General features: G+C 37.0%; 1 protein-coding gene across 4 annotated transcripts; it reads right to left on the bottom strand.

Annotated features, from left to right (window-relative positions):
* Positions 1 to 376: 376 nt before the first annotated feature.
* Positions 377 to 20,681, bottom strand: LOC149835655 (uncharacterized). Of its 4 annotated transcripts, none has more exons than XM_090010608.1 (5): positions 20,549 to 20,681; positions 1,847 to 3,653; positions 1,348 to 1,720; positions 815 to 1,215; positions 377 to 709 (listed from the first exon to the last, which is right to left on the bottom strand). In XM_090010608.1, exons 2-5 carry the CDS (start codon positions 3,606 to 3,608, stop codon positions 615 to 617), a joined length of 2,631 nt encoding a protein of 876 aa, XP_089866734.1. In that variant the 5' UTR covers positions 3,609 to 3,653; positions 20,549 to 20,681; the 3' UTR covers positions 377 to 614. The 4 variants fall into 4 exon arrangements, with proteins under 4 accessions (XP_089866734.1, XP_089866735.1, XP_089866736.1 ...); XM_090010609.1 differs by having other exon boundaries at positions 1,847 to 3,650; positions 20,549 to 20,654; XM_090010610.1 differs by lacking the exon at positions 20,549 to 20,681 and adding an exon at positions 17,688 to 17,704.
* Between the last annotated feature and the right edge of the window lie 41 nt (positions 20,682 to 20,722).

Raw genomic sequence — 20,722 nt, 5'->3', positions numbered from 1 at the left:
CAGTTTTAAGTTAACACTATGTGTATTTGTGTGCATTTATGTATTTATATATATAATATAGATAAAAATGGAACTGAATCTACTTTTGAATAGAAATGGACCTCTGTGTGGTTGACTTCACCTAACACAAAGGAAGTGTGTCCAAGTGTCGCACCCGCCTGGGTGCGGGTGCGGTGCCCATTTAGAAGAGTCCGTGTGACAGAGATAAATGCTATAGCACCCAACTATGAAAGTTAACTTTTCTAATAGTGGGTGTGGATTTCAGAGAGCAAGCAAGTCACCATTTGTAAACCACGTAAATACACCACTTTGGTCATTTTAATTGAGGATCAAAAAAGAAAAAACTTATAGAACTGTAGAAAGGGACATAGGTATAGAGATAGAAGAGCAAAGTCTCAGATATCATTACAAAAATAAACATGAGATCCATTAAATATAAGGAATAGTTGCAAGCCAAAAAGGAGAAAAAAATAGGGGAACCGTATAGCTAATTATAGTCAATGAAAGAGCACAATGTAACAAATGTTTATCTATGTCCAGCACAATCCAGCAAGCTATTTCCGTTCTCCCTCCCTCCTATACATACACATACAAAAGTACCAAATGAAGATAAATCAATTTAATACAATGTTTCCCTTCCCCTTCATATCATAAGTACTTGTACCATAACTTGAACTTGCTCCACCTCCTCTATTCCCTCCAGCATTGCCTAACATTTGGCAAAAGTTCAAATAATTTTTTCAAATTAGATTATCTGCAAAAGAGAACAAAATAATACATTTGCGGAGAAACTAGATAATAACAACATCCGTACCTCTTCTCCCTCCACGACTGACAAAGTTAGTCAAAGAAGTTGGAACTCTAGGAGGTCGTAATGTAGGTCCACATTCATGTGACATACTAAGAGTTCGAGAATGGACAGTATTAGGGGTTCGAGTTGTTGGGGCTCTAGTCTCTCTTTTAATAGATGAAGTAATAGCCATTTTTGGATTTTCTTGGTCCTGGCCCTCTTTGACCTCCCCGCCAATTGAAGTCAATAACCACATATTTTCTTTTGAGCAAGTGGTACGATCTCCATCATTACGAACATGATCTTCAAGATCCTCCCATCGATGATCCTCTAGCTTGAATAGGTTTTCTTCAATGATAGGAATCTCTGGATTGATATCCCACTTTTGATGGGGTCCAAGAAAGTAATCAGATTTATTTTTGTACCTTTGAGACCATTTAAACGAAAATAAGTTGTGGCACTACGTCATTTATGTTAAAATAAATAAGATTGAAATGTAAATTTCTACCAATATAATGAAAATAAAAGAAAAGTTTACACACGCAAATGCCACATACCTACTCAACAAGCGAAGGTTTGAATGGATATATACAAGTGTATCAGCACGCTGTCCATTCAGAACATTTTTTTTCACATTATGAATGTAATTGTATGTGCTCCATGCTTGTTCTGTTGAAGACACACTAACAACTTGTGATAGGACCCTAATAGCTATTGCTTTTAGTTTTGTCTTACCACCGTGAAGGCGCCACCAATCCAACACAGAAAAATTTGGCTTTGTAACATGTCGTATTGCCTCTTTAGTACCAAAACTTCCCTTTTTATCTATAAATTCCAAAAGCTCTAATATAACCTCATCTGTTGTTTCTTCATCTTGAGTTATCATGTAAATGGCCTCTTTAGCCTTATCCATGATGTCTACATTTTGATCTAGCAAGAAAATAGAACATGGAAAGGAATTACAACCAATATAATCTACATAATTAATTGTCACAATAAATTGAAAATTAAAAGATATATTGAATTGAACATAAAGGATATCTTAAAAATCTATACCTGGAGGCATACGAGGAGCTCCACCTGGACTTAAACTCTTCAAGTACTCAATGTTGTAGTACTTGGGAGTTAAAACATGAGCTAGACAATGCAACGGCAAGCTCATCTTATCCCACCTATAGCAAACAATTTTCTGAACTCTTTGATACATGTCATCATGATCTTTGAGATTTGCTTTTATTTGACCAATCATATTTTCCATCCCTTCATAAACTTCACCAATTAGAGGCCCATCTCGATCAATAAGCTTTATCATTTGATAGATGGGCCTTGTAATTAACAAACTCAATTGCACATACTCCCAAAACTGCTCAGACATGACATTTTCATGAGTGATCTTTGCCCTATTCTTCATCTCCTCATCTCTACAAAAGTTACCCCACTTATTCCAATCATCTGTCATCACAACAACTCTCAATGCATCTTTTACATCTATCAGATGCTTTAATATAGTGTAATGCGAAGCAAATCTTATTTTAGCAATCTTCAAAACTTCTAGCTTTGAATGTTTCCTAAACATATCAAGTGCTTGACCATGATTAGTTATATATTTCACAATACTTTTTGCTATAGTATATGTGTTTTGCAACCAAGAAAATTCATCTGCCAAATCTTTAAATATTAAGCTCAAAGTGTGAACCATGCATGGCGACCAAAAAATATGTGGATATGAAATTCTTACCTCATCCCCTGCAAACTGGCAGTTAGAGGCATTATCTGTCACTATTTGGACTACATTAGATGGTCCAACTTCTTCAATTTCCTTTAACAAACATTGAGCAATATCTTTCCCAGAAGTTTCCACTGCAGCAAAATCATAAGCATAAAGGAATGCTGAACCATAAAGATTTGAAGCCAATATATTAATTAATGGTTGTTTCTTTACATTTGTCCACCCATCAGAAATAATAGAAACTCCATGCATTGGCCATTTTTGCTTGAAATCATCCAACTCTTCTTGCACTCTTTCTTTTTCATTATCAAGAAGCACTGTTATTGCCCTCTCCAATGATGGTGCTTTGTATCTTGGCAACTGACTAATCCCACGAACCATATCATCCCAATATGGAGATCGTAAAACATTAAATGGGATGCCGTTTGCACACAAAAATCTCATCACCCGATGATCAACATCTTGTTGCTCAAGCTTTTTAAATGACTCAACAATAGTGCTTTGACTACCAGGAAATGAAGAAGCAGTGGAAGATGCTACTCTTTCAGTTCTAGACCTTTTTAAACTTATTGCACCAGGTGCACTCTCTGCTCGTCTTACTTGTTTATAGATTTCACGTTGCAATTTTTTGGAGTTCTTCACTTTATCACAATAACGAATTCCTACACTACCACCCCTTGCAACTCCCATCAAGTGGGCATAAACTCTTGTGTAGGTCCCATGAAAAATACCTTTACAGTGTTTGCATTTGAATATTTTGGTACCACCGCGCCCTTTTCCACTTTGCTTCCCTTTAATTACATGGTTCCACAAAACTGTATTTAGAATTGAACCCCTAGAGCCAACACCCTCACTCACATGGGCCTCAACCTTCCGACTCACATCACCCTCACCATTATCCCCTCTTTCCATTTCTAGTGTCTCATCATCACCATGAAGCTCATCATTTTCCTCATAATGATATTCTTCATCATCTTCTTCAAAGACCATGTTAACATCCTCTCCTATTGGTTGCCCCCCATCAGTCACACCAAATTCTTCTTCCATCATCATATCATCCTCATTCTCCCCAATGACCCTTTGTGCCATCTTGCTCAATCTTAAAAACAATCTCTAGATCACACACTTTTTCTGCTGCATAAAATAAAAGAAAAATATTAAGATATTAAAAAGGACAAACTAAGAGATAATGAAAAAATTATGAGACAAACTTCAAATATTTATGAAAAATATTGCCTTGGACTAATAAATTTACATAAAAGTGCAACCCAAATGGCTTGCAAACTAATGGACCTAATAAAGAGCACAAATTCAAAGTTATACTGCCATTGTAATGTCATCATATCACAGATGTAGAAACTATTATAATGATGGCAACTCTTGGGAAAAATGAACTAAGTGATGAAAATTAACTAGCATATTATCGCAACTATTTTCTATGGTAATATGTAATAGTAGACACAAGCAGGTTATGAATTGTGATATTTCATAACTGAAAAAAGGCACATGTTAGTTGTCAAGTTGTGGTGGCTCAACATGTGTACAATATTCTGCTTTGACATGTAAGATGGTCTTGTCCATGATGGGCTTAACCTGCCAACCATTTTCTGGGCATCAGTTGGCTGGAAAAGAGTTGAGGGAAAAAAACTGATATGGCAAAACCCAGTGTGTCATCAAAACACTATCATTTTTGGGGTTTACCAAAAACCTAATTTTTATTAACACTATATCATATCATAACCTTAATTAAGGGCATCATCGAAATTTCCCCTTAGAGTTTTCTAACAAGTTTTTTGCATTTTCCAGCAGGTTTTGGCTGGAGTCTCTAGAGGGGCTAATTAACCCTATTTTCACAGCCAAAACCTTTGAGGGCCCCTTCCTGTCTAATTCTAGAATTTTCTTATGCCTCAAAAATCCATTTTTTAAAGATTTTTCCTTCATACAACCCTGGGGGGCTCAATTTATGGCTGACTTTGCCCTAATCCATGTAAGAAAAACAATATCAGATCACATTTTATCAATCCATTCTTTGAAAGGTCAAAGTGGTTTGTGAGATGACCAAACCTACAAATTCAATGACAGAAGAGGCCACAACCAACCATATTTTAAAATTGAAAACAAAATGGAAGGTATCTACTGTAGCACTAAGTCTTCTTTTTCCTTTTCAGATATTGGATTTTAGAGATTTTGCACTATCCAACCATTGTAATAATTGCATGAAGGCGTCAGACATGTCAATTAATGAAAGACAAGTGAAACCATTGACATGAGATGCTAAATCTACATTAACACCCTTTAAATCAAGATCAATACATACTTTTAAGGTTTCTAAGATCTCTATATGTGGTAATTTGTGTTTTTTATTTAATTTATTTTTGCAACTTACAAGAGTACAAAAAAAGGCTTAGTTTATGTTACAGAAAGTATAGATTGATATATTTGATACGATATATTGATGGAATCTAGGGCAAAAGAAATAAAATCTACAAATGTTCTAGCATGATGTTTGTAGTGGGTTGTCCATGAAGTGATAGAGTGAATTCTATGTGCCACTACATTTTAAGGTGGTAAATATAGGCGGAATTATCACTTTACATATGAAAAACAACTAGTAAAGTCATGTTGCTCTCCTAATCTTCTAGATAACATACATACAGAAATCGTAGCTAGCTTGCAAGAAATGAGGAGGTCACAGTGAAAACCAAAAATCATGGTAGAAGACAGTGAAGAAGAGAAACCATCAACACCAGCCATGAGGAACTCCCATCACCAAAAGATGTATATTACACATATGAAGTTGGATGAGATCTCAAAGTGTAAAAAAATCCATGAAAAAAGTCATTGATGAGATGTTAGACATTTAGCTAGGAAAAATTGGAAGTAGACTAACTAATAGTATATTTACAAAACTAGATAGATAATACCTTTTGAAGTTGGGTGTAATGTGACTACCATTGCCTTTTATAGCACATCACTCTATTATCTTTTAGACTAACTTTAAATTATATGTTAAGACTCAAGATTATGCTTCAAATTTATGTTTTTCATTAATTATAATATTCTTTTTTGTGGTAACATGTCAAATAATATTTTATTTTTCATTTTTACAAATTTCATTTTGAATTTTTAATAAATTTTCAATTTTGGTTTGTAACTCTTTATTTATTTAGGCTCTGTTTGGAAACTGCCTCTTGGGGATGAAAAAGTGGATTCCATAATGGTCATGGATTTAGCAAATCCTTTGGATCGTTTGGGGCCACCTCTTTAGAATCCATTAAGGATTCTGCACTTTCATGGTCATGATCAATGTTATCAGTATCGGTGTGTATCGGCCGATACGCATTGTATCAGCAGAATTTTGATACGCTGCAGGGCCGATTCGGCTAATTTTTAATAAATGTAAAAAAAAATTAAAAATATTTATTTAATATTATTTTAATGATTTTAACACATGCATGTAATTATTGACATGCAATAATTTTTTATTATTTTTGAGCCGATACAAAACCTATGTCACACGGACTCGGCTAGGGTGTCGACGCACCTGCATTGACACGGGTGTGGCTTCGGACACAGAGCGGACACAGTCAACCAAGTGTCGGACTCGGTCAATGCACCGAGGCTGAGTCTGTCCACATTTTGGACTCGGTCAACTTTGACCGAGTCTATTTTTGTAATGCCCCAAAATCGTGGACTTGAAACCCTTCATGAAAAAGGTTGAAAACTTTGAAATCAATCATTTATCAGAGTTTGAAACAGAAGTTCAGCGGAAGATCATGTTTAAAATAGCAAATCCCTAGACTTTGGGCGCATTACTCAACTTAAAACCTCTAGCTTCCAATGTCTGTCTCTATAATTCTAACTTAGCATTAACCCCAGCTCTAGACTCATCAATCAAAACAATATCATCAACAAACAACATACACCACAGTACATTTTCTTGAATTGATCTCGTAAGCTCATCCATCACTATCGCAAATAGGAAAGGGCTTAAAGCAGATCCTTGATGTAACCCAACCGTTATCGGAAAATTGGTTGTCACCCCTCCACAAGTGCGAACATTGGTTAACTCTTTGAGTTTTTATAAATTTCTGTGTTAATATATATTTTCTTATATGCATTTTTGCAGTTAAACAATGGGAATAGATGTAGGATGGGATCATGGTGCTAAAGTTCCAAATCTACTAAAGATCCCAAACTCGTAGGACATGTAATTTGCAATTACTGTCATAAAGAGACTACATGAGGCTTCAGTTCAAAAAGTTCAAAAAAAAAATCAATGTTTTGATTCCAAACCTGGTAGGGCGAGATACAAAGGAAATGGATGTGTTAATGTAAGCATCCCAACTTGAGCCCGTTAGGGCGAGAGACTCCGAAGGAGATAGTTAGAGATACCATTAAGGACGTCAATCCTAGGCATCAACCTATTCAATACTTGTTCTCTAAGGGCTTAAGAGGTTATAGCTTACTATACAAGGCCCTACGGGCTGGAGATAGCAATGTTATAATAGGAAAAGCCCTATAGTTATCCACTCCCGTGCTTAAAACGAAGCTTGTCTTGCTTGCCTTTCAAATCCTCCTAGCCATTATCCTACTAAAATAATTCTTGCTAAGAAGAATGTTCGATTAGAAATACACTTTTGTATCTTTATCCATAAATCTTTTACTCGTACTTATCTAATTGAAAAACTAAAAAAAATATGCTTTGTGATTCCATAATCCTAGTTTTTGGATGCAAATCACAAAAATGTATATTTTTCCCCAATTGTGGGTGATGGAAAACAAATCACGGAATCCTGCCCATGAGAAATGATTGCTCAATGAGTGGGTCTTGCAGTCAAGCTCCCTTCTGCCTTTGCACTTGAGGGACAATCTTCATCCGGCCCGAGGAAACCTTTGCACCTCCTATTACTGGTGGGCCACTCCTGCTTTTCATGTTCACCACCGACGACATTTCCTTATTTTGGGACATCATGGCAAAAGACGATGGAATTTCTTCATAAAATGAAATAGAAAGGATGATTCTTTCTCGCATGGACAACAATTGTACACTCCTTTCGTTGGGTCTTGGCTATTTTCTTCTTCCTCTAATTCGGAATTGCAACAGGTTTTCAAGAAGGCAAGTCAATGCGAGCAGCCTCCTGCTTCTACGAAGGAACCCAACTTTTTCTAGCCCTATCTCACATCAATAACTTGTACTCTTCTGCCTATAGGCAACTTTAGACAAGTTTCCTTTGCAGTGGATACCTGAATGCCAAGTATGGCTCATAATAATCTATTTTGATAATTAGGAAGTATCATGATCATCCAATAAGAAAGGTTTCAATTTATTCAAATGAATAATTTGAACACCTACCGGCCAATAAAGAACTCAACTCCAAGTGTTTATTCCAATCCATATTGGTCCTAGTCTCAATATCGTTTCTACAGTCAAAGTTGATAAATCAAAGGAAAAATAAGGAAAGGAAGGGAATACCAATATAATAAATTTGCTTCATATCATAGAAGTTGAAATAGCGCTTGTTGCTGCCCAAAATTGACTTGCTTGGCTTCTCCAAAAGGCATCATCTAATATGTATTTTATCTCACTTCATTCACAGATTGCTCAGATGGATCTTTCATGCAACCTTTAGAGCAAAAATTGGTGTTCAAGCCCTAATAAAACCCACTAATTGCCCTGGAGTCTTGACTCTCGATGCTTTGTGCAAGCTGCTCTTAAGAAGGCAATTGATTGACTTGAATAAGGTGGAAACCTCCACTTATCGAAAATGCATCAAGTAATGGAAGGATGGGGAGGGCGAGGGGAGACTATATCAGTCGGATACACCCTTGAGGTTGTTCTTCAGACACTAAATTTTACCCAGGATCGATACAATTGATACCATCCCAACGATTTCTTCCCCATAGGCTTTAGAAAGATCATAGCAGTCAAGACAACACCCCAACTCATTGAATTACCCTTTCTATAACCCCTCTCCCCACCACACAAAGAGAAATAAAGAACCTCGGTTTCCAGTGGCGGAGGGTGCCAAAAACAAGGATGTGCGGCACCGGGAAAAAGGGACTCTTCCCAGAATAAGCACAAAGCGCAAAAAGTAAAATAAAATAAAGGGCAAATTCCATTTAGGGGCCAGCCTTTTTGCCCATAATTTCAAAACTGAGTTTTACTTTTCTAAAATTTTATATATTAACCTTACTTTTTTTAAAAATAGTCGAATAGGGACCTCATGTCAACATCTATCATCTTGAAAAATGTGATTCATACTCATAAAAGAGAAGGTAAACAATTTCATCTCTAAATGATGAAGGGTACTATTGTAATTTGACTTGTGATCTAACATGACTTAAAGTATAATAATAAATGTAGGCCCTTATTTGGCAGTTTCCAAGGAAACAGAGGCGTATATCTAACGTTTCAGAAATGTAAGGCTTATTTTTAAAGTTAGAGTCAAAAGGTTAGTCAATAATGATTTTTTTTCTTAAAATAGATTTAATAAATTAAAAAAAATCTTAGGTGGAATTTTTAACCAAAATTGTGTGAAGCAAGATGCCACGAGTTGAAAATCCACAAATTTTACCAGAAGCGCCTTTCTAAAGGGGGAAGCGCCACACTCCCCCAAAAGAGTTGAAGTGTGGGGGAAACTTGCTTCCCATTTGGGGGAACCATGCTTCCCACTCGCTTCACTCTCACTTTCTTTTCGTTGCTCACTCATTTCCCTTTCGCTTCCCACTCGCCTCTCGCCTTTTTTTGTGTTTTCATGTTATTTTTTATTTATTTATTTCCGTTTCTCCCTCACTTCCCTCTCATTTACCCTTCATTTCTCCCTAATTTCCTTCATGTTTCCTTTTTCGCTTCTCACACGCTTTTAAAATGAATCATGCTTCACACTTCATACTATTTTTAGCACTTTCTTCCCACTTCAACATTTTTAAAATTTTAGAAAAGTAAAACTCATTTTCAAAATTATGGGCAAAAAGGTTGGCTCCTAAATGGAATTTGCCCATTATTTTTTTTATATTTACTCGGAGAAACCACCCTAGGATTAGAGACCTAGTTGCGATGGTTGTGCCTATCGTACTTACAGTCATTGTCCTGGCTGTGTGACTCTTGCTTTTGAAGAGTCAACTCTCGGGATGGCCATGTTTATCTGAACTAGCAAGGGTCAACTCTCACCTCTGAAGAGTCGACCCATGCTAAATACTTTTGTGATGTTCTTTTGAGTCGACCCTTTGTATTTTGAGTTGACCCTCAGTATTTTAAGTCGACCCGTTGTATTTTGAATAGACCCTCTATGTTTTGAGTTGACTCTTTATATTTTGAGTCGACCATTTGTATTTTAAGTCGACCCTCTATGTTTTGAGTTAACCATTTGTATTTTGAGTCGACCCTCTATGTTTTGAGTCGACCATCCGTATGTTTGTGATTCAACTCTTCTGAACAAGAGTTACCTCTGAAACTTTGTGAGTCGACTCCTAAATTGAAATTACCCCTCCTTTGACCTTGGTTGCGGGTTTATAATGGTTTGAACCTAGAAACAAGTTGTTTAACTGGATAAGGGTATTATTAATTGTGATGAATCTAGTCCTTATTTCCCGAATTACTGGTTGGTTTTCAATTACGAGCATATTAACTTTTGGAAAACCAGACTACTTATATATGAAGTAATGAAATGTTAGCAATAGCTAAGTTATGATGATTATGCATGTGATATATGATTTTGCATATGGTTCAAGGAACCTTTATGATGCCATTGAACACATTCGTGTGAGTGCATATGTGATTGTATTTTGTGTTGTAAGGGCTTACTCCTTGCCCCTAGGAAGTCGCCACCCTTCGGTTTGCAAAAGTGGCGACGCCCATGGGATTTGAACCTAAACCACCTGTCTAGGCCCAAGTTCCATCCCACTATGTCAATGCCATAGATTCTAAACACCCAATCATCGTCACCATCGTGATCGTTACCAAAAAATGTGCACCATCAAGTTGTTGAAATCGGTATATTGATTGCCTTTTTCTTGTCTTCTATCAATGTACTTAAATTTTGAAAAGATTGTGGTGGATCAAGACTTCCACACCATTTGAAAATATGACTTAGCCCTTTTCAATCTTGAAGTGATTTGAACATGATTTGTACCGGTACTCATTGCATCCTTAAATGCATCATTTTTAGTTAAGCTCAAGAGAAAGTTGTTCATGATATAACATTTTGATACTTGCATCTTATACTTTTTTCTCTTTTGATTATTGCCTTTGGAGTTTGTTGTTGATCTCTTGATATATAACTTTGCTTACTTGGTATCGACGTCACACGAAAGTGTTAAAAAGGTCGTCGCACCCATGTTGACGTGACGCGATGCAGGTGTGGTCAAATACCCCTGGGTGCGAGGTGCGGTCAGCCCGCACCCAGGGTTATATTTGTCCAAAATAGACTCGATCAACTTTAACCAAGTCCATTTTGGTCCAATTTAGAAAAAATGAAATTTGGGATGGGGGGAGGGGGTTAGGGCACGGTCGCACCATCCCTCCCCCCCCCCCCCCCCCCGCCGGACCCTTACTCCTTCTCCTCCCCTCCCTGACTCCTCCTCCCCCTCTCTGACTGCTCTCCTCCTCTTCCAACGACGACAATGAAGGTGGTGACGACGATAGTGTAATGAAGTGCCCAATGAAAAGGGCAAAGTCTTCAAGCGAAAGCACGGAAGCACGCACATACACAAGAGGCCACAAAGGGGCAAAAATAAACCACAAAAAGTGGTCAAGCACAAAAAAAGGTAAAAAATATTCTTCACTTCATAGAATGCTTCACAAGAAGCTTAGGAAATACATGGGGATGTGCCCCTTATTTATACACAACAAGGGACCCAAAGAGGGGCTCCCATAGAGTCGTTGGAGCCCCTCCAACGGTCATATTTATGACCGTTGGAGGGGTCCAACGACTCTATGTGGACCCCTCTCAAATGATTAAAAGAAAAACTAAAAAAGGAAAAAGAATAAAGGAAAAAGAAAGAAAAGAAAAAGCATATCAATGATATGCGTGTACAGGTGAAATGACAGAAATACCCCTGTCGGGTTTTACAAAATAAATATATATATATTTATATATATAGATAGACACGTAGACATATATATATCATATATATGTATATGTGTCGTAATCTCTATATATATATATATATATATAAATATACACCATATTTTAACACCCCCCCTCAAACACATGGTGAAATCACCGAGAGTTTGCTAAGGAGGAAGTAGAAGCGAGGCGAAGGCAGGGCTTTGGTGAAGAAGTCCGCCAACTGATATTCGGTAGGAACATATGGGAGTTGAATGGTGCCGCGTAGGAACTCATCTCGAACATAATGACAGTCCATCTCAATATGCTTCGTTCGTTCATGAAAAGTGTGATTGCTAGCAATATAGATGGAGCTCTTGTTGTCACAACACAGCTTTGAAGGAGTTGAGAATGAGACACCCATATCTTTAAGTAAGCTTCTTAACCATATAATCTCAGTTGTGGTAGTGGCCATCGCACGATATTCTGCTTCGGTAGACGAGAGAGAAACTTTACGCTGCTTCTTACACCTCCAGGAGATAAGTGACTCCCCAAGAAACACACAATAACTTGTGGTAGAAATACGATCATCGGGGTTACCCCCCGAATCAGAGTCAGTATACGCAAGTAAAGTGAGAGGTGAAGAAGAGGAGAAGAATACTCCCTTAGTTATGGAATTTTTTAAGTATCTGATAATCCTCATTACTGCTGTCATGTGAGTAGTAGTAGGAGCAGTCTGAAATTGGCTTGTACTATGAACTGCATGTGAAATGTCAGGCCTGGTGATAGATAAATATGTTAAGGATCCAATTAATTGACGATAAGGCGTGGGATCTGCTAAAGGAGTGTCATCATTGGCTCTCATCTTGGTATTGATCACTTCTGGAGTCTCCACCCTTTTGTCATCTGTCAACCCAGACTTAGCAATAATGTCAGAGGTAAGCTTCATTTGAGATAGGACATACCCCTTGGGGGAGTATGCAACTTCAATTCCTAAGAAATACCTTAGAAAACCCAGATCAGACATATCAAAATTTTTCTTAAGAATGTTTTTAATAAGATCAATATCTTTCTTATCATTACCTGTGATAATCATGTCATCAACATATAATAACAAAATTGTTATGTATTCATTAGAAGATTTAACAAACAAAGCAGTATCGGTGTAACATGAGGAGAAACCATTATCAAGAACTACTTTGCTAAAAAGATCATACCAAGCTTTTGGTGCTTGTTTTAAACCATAGAGAGCTTTGTTTAATTTTAGAATATTACCTTTCCCAATTTCAAGACCCGGCGGAGGGTCCATAAGAACTTCTTCACACAGAGTTCCATTTAAAAACGCATTTTTAACATCAAGTTGATATATCGGCCATTGTTTAATGGATGCTAAAGCAATTAAGGTTCGAACACTAGTCATCCTGGCTACAGGAGCAAAGGTTTCTTCATAATCAATCCCATATTCTTGGGCGTAGCCTTTTGCAACCAAACGAGCTTTGTATCTTTCAAGAGACCCATCACATTTGGTTTTGACCTTGCTTTTTTTCCTAAAAGTTGAGGAATAATACTCCAGGTTTGAGCCTTGTTAAGAGCCTCTAATTCGATTTTCATAGCTTCAATCCAATGTGGGTAATTTTTAGCTTCCTTGAATGAGGTAGGTTCATAATACAAATGTATTAACATGAGATAGACCCTATAATTCGGCGAAAAAGATTCATAAGACACAAATTTTTGTGGTGGCCTACTAGTACGAGAAAATCTCCTAGGTGGATTGTTATCAATAGATTCTTCTAAAGAGAGGTCTTGAGAGTATCTGTTAATAGCAGGTTGATGTTCATTTCCGATCCGCCGGGTATATACATTTATATCATTTTGGGAAGTATTCTCATGTTGTGGTATATCATTATAATGTGAAATTCCATCACAACTAGTATCACAAGTAATTGCCTCAGGAGACTCAATCCTAGGAGCTAAGTCGAATAGAAAAGAATAATCGATGTCTTCCTTAGATGTGTGGATATCGAAACCATTTTGATCTTCAATAAAGTTTACATTTCTCGACACATATAATTTATTGTTTCGAATATCATAACATCTATAGCCTTTTTTATTCTCACCATAGCCAATGAAAACACATTCAATAGCTTTAGGTGACAACTTATCTTGTCCTAGATTAAGTACAAAACATTTGCATCCAAAGATTCTTAGTCTATTAAAATCAGAAGTAATTTTAAAAAGTTTTTCAAATGGTGAAACATTTTTTAAAGAAGAGGGCATACGATTCACAAGATATGTTGCGGCAAGAAGAGCTTCGGCCCAAAAGTTTTTAGGAACATTTTTAGACACAAGAAGAGTTCTTGTGGTTTCGATTAAATGTCTATGTTTTCTTTCCGCAAGACCATTTTGTTGCGGAGTTTTAGGACAAGATCGTTGGTGCAAAATTCCATTTATTTTAAAATAATTTTGAAAATCTTTAGACATGTACTCTCCTCCTGAGTCGGACCTAAAAGTGGCTATATTGTGTTGGAATTGATTTTGAACAAGAGCGTGAAACTCTTTAAAATTAATGAAGACATCGGATTTATTCTTGATAATGTAAACCCATGTATATCTAGTAAAATCATCAATAAAAGAAACATAGTAAGAGAAGCCCCCTTTGGACATAACGGGTGCCGGTCCCCATATATCGGAATGTACAAGTTCAAAAGGCCTTTTTGACACAAAATTGCTATGAGAATATGGAAGAGAGTGAATTTTTCCAAGAATACAATCATTGCATGTAAATGTATTTGTATTACAAAATTTTTCCAAAAACGGAAAAAGGTACAACTTGGAAATACTAGGGTGTCCAAGTCTCTTATGCCAAGTCTCAATATCTTTGGATTGAACGTGATTACAAAATGATTTGGATGGCAAAGACAAAAAATCCATATAGTAAAGGTCCCCTCTTCTATGGCCTTGCCCAATCCGCTTCCCGGACCGGAGATCCTGCACATAGCAATGGGTTGGTGAAAACGAGACATTACATTCAAAATCGGTAATTTGAGAGACGGAAAAAAGATTTAGATTAAGTTTTGGAATAATTCGGATTTTGGGAACAAAAAATTCTTTGTTTTGGTCATAAGTTTTCTCAAGGTTTCCAATACCTTCAACATTTAAAGATGTTCCATCGGCGGTGGATACATATGATTTAAATTTATTGAGACTTGGTTTTGATAAAAGTGATGCATTTGGAGTCATATGGAAAGAGGCACCCGAGTCAAGAATCCAAGAGGTCATACTTGGAAAAGAGGAGATGGCGGCACCGGAAGTGGAAGGTGAGGATGATGATGTAGAGGCGTTCATCTTTATAAATTGTTGAAGAGTTTCGGTTAGATGAGCGATGGACTCCTTTATGTCACCATCCTTCTTTGAATCTTCATTGATGATTGGTGGAGTTTCCCCCACGGAAGCCACCTTCTTCTTGAATCTAGGGCAATCGGGACGAATATGGCCCGGTTCATTACAATTATGACAAATAATTTTTCTTCCTCCACCACCATTATTCTTCCAAAAATGTGGTGGTTTATATGTTCTTACATTGTTGCCGGGTCTAGACACGGCATGCACTTCATCAACATCTCTTTTCAAGGCCAAACGGGTTTCTTCTTGACATAAATCGGCCAAAATATCACTTAGAGGGGTAGAGGCCCTATGAAGTAGAGATCCTCTAAGTTGTTCAAATTCGGGACGAAGCCCATGAATAAATTGAAAGAACCTCTCTTTTTCCATTTGCTCTTGCCTCATAGCAATAGCACTTCCTTCCCATTGTGGTTCGAGAAAGACAAGTTCATCCCATAAAGAGGATAGGGCACTATAGTAGTCCCTAATGCTCATATCACCTTGTTTGGTAGCTCTTACCTTTTCTTGTAGAAAAAAATGCCTAGCAAGGTCTCTTTGGGTGTACATGCCTTTCATAAAAAACCATGCTTCATTAGCCTTTTTGAATTTTGCAAGGTTTGCACAAATCTTCAACTCGACATTATTCATGAACCATGCTAAGATTTTAGCATGTTCACTTTCCCAATCTTCCATTTTAGAAGAGTAATCAAGAATAGCTTTTTCCTTTTCTTCTTCATTCAAAGCTTTTTCCTCATTTCCTTCAAATTTAGTTAACTTCAATTGTGGTTCTGGAATGGTTCCACATACGTAACCCCAAAGCTTTTTACCTTTGAGATTATTCTTTATAGCGGCGGCCCACATGCGGTAATTGGTTCCATCCAATTTGAATGAGAGATCGATTTTTGCATCTTTGTTGGCCATTTAGAAAAACAAATTAATAAGACAAGAGAGAGGAGAGGTATTACTTGTCAAGATAGAATCCGATGAAGCCTTCTTAACCAAGCTTTGATACCATGTAATGAAGTGCCCAATGAAAAGGGCAAAGTCTTCAAGCGAAAGCACAGAAGCACGCACATACACAAGAGGCCACAAAGGGGCAAAAATAAACCACAAAAAGTGGTCAAGCACAAAAGGAGGTAAAAAATATTCTTCACTTCATAGAATGCTTCACAAGAAGCTTAGGAAATACATGGGGCTGTGCCCCTTATTTATACACAGCAAGGGACCCAAGGAGGGGCTCCCATAGAGTCGTTGGAGCCCCTCCAACGATCATATTTATGACCGTTGGAGGGGTCCAACGACTCTATGTGGACCCCTCTCAAATGATTAAAAGGAAAAAGAATAAAGGAAAAAGAAAGAAAAGAAAAAGCATATCAATGATATGCGTGTACAGGTGAAATGACAGAAATACCCCTGTCGGGTTTTACAAAATAAATATATATATATATATTTATATATATAGATAGACACGTAGACATATATATATCATATATATGTATATGTGTCATAATCTATATATATATATATATATATATATATATATATATACACCATATTTTAACAGATAGCAAGGTGAAATAGGTATGTCTCTCTCTTCCTCACTCCTCCTCTCTTTCTTCTTCTTCCTTCTCCTCGTTTTGTCTTTCTTCTTCTTTCTTCACCCCCTCCTCCCTTTTTTCTTCTTTCTTTTCCTCCTCCTCATGTCTTTTTTCATCTTTCTTCTCCTCCCTTTGTCGCCTCCTCCTCTCTTTCTTCTTCTTATTCCTTCTCCTCCTTTGCCTCTACCTCCTCTCTTTCTTCTTTCTTCTTCCTCTCTTTCTTCTTTTTCCTTCCCCTCCTCCTTTAATATATTTAGGTTGATTTAATTGTTGTGTTATTTTTTATTGATGAGAAATAGCAATTTCAGATTGTTAATTTGATTTATTGCATGAATTTATGCATGATGAATTGATGATATGATAATTGTTTTTATTTTATTAGTGTTAACTTAAAACTATTAAACATAATATATACCCTTCCCGCACCCCCGCACCCAAGTTTTTTTAAAGTGCTGCATCGCCGCATTTGCATAGGAATTTGTGACATAGCTTGGTATAGTTAAAGATGAAGAACAAAAAATGCATATAGAGGGGAAAACGTAACCACTTGCAATGAATGACGCAAAAATTTTACCTGCGATTTCTTGTTGGTATAGACTCTAATTCATGAGTATAAGCTAAAAGCAAGATGGTTCACATAAAATGGTGGTCTTATGCATAGAATCCTTTATTTAATTTTATGCATGAAATTGCATCATTTTCAAATATGTTCATATAATAATATTTGAATTGAATGATTCTACTAGCATAAATGTTCTTGTAATCTATCATGTTTGAGCATTTCCCTACAAAGGTCTTTGATCTCCCCATCTCTAATACTAATTAAAACAAAATGCAAAACATTTCATATTAATAGACCGAAACTACTAATTACTCATAAATAGGGATGGCCATCAGGCCGGGGTGGGCCGCGGCCTGAATAGGGCCCAACTCCTTCCTCGGTTAACATTCCTTCAACAACTCATTCTTCAATCAGATCCATGGCTTCCACACTTATGGAATCCAAGTAAGGCTTTCTCCCTTTTACCTTTCATTGTCATTGCTTGTCTACAAAATTTATATATATATATATATATATATATTAAAATAATACTTCAATAATTATAATCAATTATCTACCAAAATTATTAAAAAGTAACCTTTCTTTGAGCTTCAAATTGTAATAGACGAAAACAAGATCATTGAGCCTCGAGTATTCAAGTTTGTTCATTCTCTTTGTATGTATATGCTCAAACACACTCCAATTTCTTTTACAACGAGAAGAGTTACATGTTTGGCTCAATATCCGAACTGCAAATTGTTGAAGAGGTATTAGAGAATGTGTTCCCCTACCAAATTATGTCCACCATTCAACTGTATACAAAAGAGACATCCATGTCAAAAAAATTAAAATGCTATATGTAATAAATTTTATAATAAATGAATGAGATAAAATACCTGGACACATTTTATATCGGTTGCAATTTGTTGTTTCCCTTCCAAAATCAGACTTTGCCCCTTGTACATATATAGCTTTCCATTGATGTTATCTTGTAACTGCAGACATGGTGCCAATCTCTCAATGTAATTAAGAAGTCCAGATCTCACTTCTATAGGCAATTCATATTTTTTATCATAAAACTTGTTGGGATTCAAATGGAATCCTACGACAAGAAGGCAAGAATGAAGTTGTGACTTCCACCTTTCATCTATTTCCTTTACAATATATGCAAAATTTCTTTTTCTCAACACAACACGTGCAATCTTGTTCCTGGTCCTCAACATAGCATCATAAATATAACCCATGGATGGCCGTTGTTCGCTATCAGCCAAACACAAAATACATACAAGAGGCTCACAAATATCTATGATCTCTTTGCACTTATCCCAAAATGAATTACTCAAAACCATAGCCTTCAATTCTTCTCCAATTGGTGTAGTAGAATATTTTGACTTTAGATATTCAGAAGAAGCAAACATTTGCATCAACCCTTCCCTTTGTTCAAGAACAGTATCTAATGTAAGAAAATGAGTAGCAAACCATGTCTTAGTAGGCTGGATTATTTTCTTCTTCTTTGTATGCTTCCTCATCAACTATGTCACAGGGACTTGGCAAAGTGGGTGCCGCACCCGCGTGCGGCACCCGGTGAGTCAACCTGACCCTGGGTCCATTGACCGCACCCAGGGTCATTTATGTCCAACTTTTGGACTTTATATATATATATATATATATATATATATATATATATATATATATATATATTTATTTATTTATTTATATATATATATATATATTTATATATTTTTGCTGCACCCATGCACCCGCACCCATGTAACATAGCTCATCAAGTTTAAAACCCATGTGTGATTGTAAATAAATTTTGTTACTCTATTTGCATCTTTCAATAGCCAATCAACATCTTCTATATTTCCAATATCATGCAACATTGGGTCAATACAATGAGCACCACAAGGAGGCCAAAAAATATTTTGTAATGATGTTCCAACATCTTTCCAGCTGCTTTGTAATTGGCAGCATTATCTGTGACAAAATGTACAACACTTTTTGGCTCAACTTTTTCTACTATGCTTTTAAATAAGTGGAACAAATTTTCAGCTGTATTAACTATCTTTGTTGCATCATCAGATTCAAGAAATGTAGTTCCCTTAGGACAATAAACTAGAAAATTAATAAGTGAAACATGGTCTACCCATCAGCCATAAATGTGCACCCAAATTGCTTCCAATCTTGCTTGAACTGATCACAAAAACTTTTAACTCCTGACACACTTAATTGCAACAAACAACAACGCAAGTCATGATACGATGACATCTTATAATCTGTCCCAATATTCGCTATAGTGTATGCCATAGCTTGAAAAAAAATGAAATTGCAACATTGAAAGCAATCGATGAGCAACACACAAATCTGCTTCTTGTATTTGTTTCTTTGAAGTTGTAGCATAACGAAGGACCAAGTTGGGAGCCAGGAGTTGTTCTTGGAGCAAAAAATGATGTAATACCTCTTTTTCGGCTAGTTCATGGAACTTTACTATTACTAGCCTCTGAATTCATAGGAGCCTTTCCCTTATCTTTCGGTGTAGGTTGTAACTCTTCAACTACATCACCATCATTAACATTATATTCTCCAACACTAGAAAATGTGAGACTTTCTTTCTGTTAATTAGCCTTTCTTATTCTAATGAGTCCAAGGATTCCTTTTGCTCGATGTATTTCATTTTCACCTGCATCGTTACAATGTGAAACATCTCCTTTTTTCCCTGTTATATGTTTTTTTAATCTAGTGACACCACCACTCATTTTTTTACCACAGTACAGTAGTTGCACTGAACCTTGTTCATATTTGGAGGGTCATACATAAACCCAAAATCCCAACCTGGATCAACTGATGCTGCCATTTGCAAACTGCACAATCTCCCTTAAACAACATACAATTATTCAATTTCACATGCATTCACAAACTCACAATTGCATTTCACAACAAGCAAAACATAATCTAATGAGTAATCTACAAATAGTTGCAACAATAATAATCTCATACCAAATGAAATAGTAATCTCATAGCATTCTCCAACATGATCACATAGTTATACAAATACAAACACAACTCAAAATTTCACAAATGTCTCAAACAAATCGCAACACATAAACCAAATGAGAAGTCCAATTTCACATGCATTTCACAGCCTCTGGCCCTCTACTCATCAGCGAGGCCAAAACAGAAACAAAGAGAGAAGAAGGAGCCAGAGGTAGGGCCAAGGCAGCCTTGGTCCTCTGCTCACTGGCGGCACCTCGCCGCCGGTGAGAATGAAACAGAGCCTCGCCGGCAGCCGACACCAGCGAGGCCGAGAGAGAGAGAGAGAGAGAGAAAGAAGTTTCCTCTGGCTCTGGCCTCTGCTCACAGGCGGTACCTCGCCGCCGGTCTGTGAGGCAGAGCCTCAACCGCCACCGGCAAGAGCCGGCACCGGCGAGGCCGAGAGAGAGAGAGAGAGAGAATTACCGACGGAGACGCCGGCGACGATGTCCGCCGTAGCGGCGGAGCGCGAGCAGCGAAGAGGCGAGGAGACTGAACAAGGAGCCGGAAGAACCGAAGAAAGGGGGTGTGCGATTTGGGGTCGGGGTTAGGAAACGAAGAAAAGAAGTCCGATTTAGGTGGTACCGATTCACGGTATAT

The sequence above is a fragment of the Nuphar pumila genome, chromosome 6 (assembly GCF_984573655.1).
Source record: "Nuphar pumila chromosome 6, dmNupPumi1.hap1.1, whole genome shotgun sequence".
Lineage (NCBI taxonomy): Eukaryota > Viridiplantae > Streptophyta > Magnoliopsida > Nymphaeales > Nymphaeaceae > Nuphar > Nuphar pumila.
Note: the sequence above shows the minus strand (reverse complement) of the source record. Positions and strands in the feature narration are given on the sequence as shown.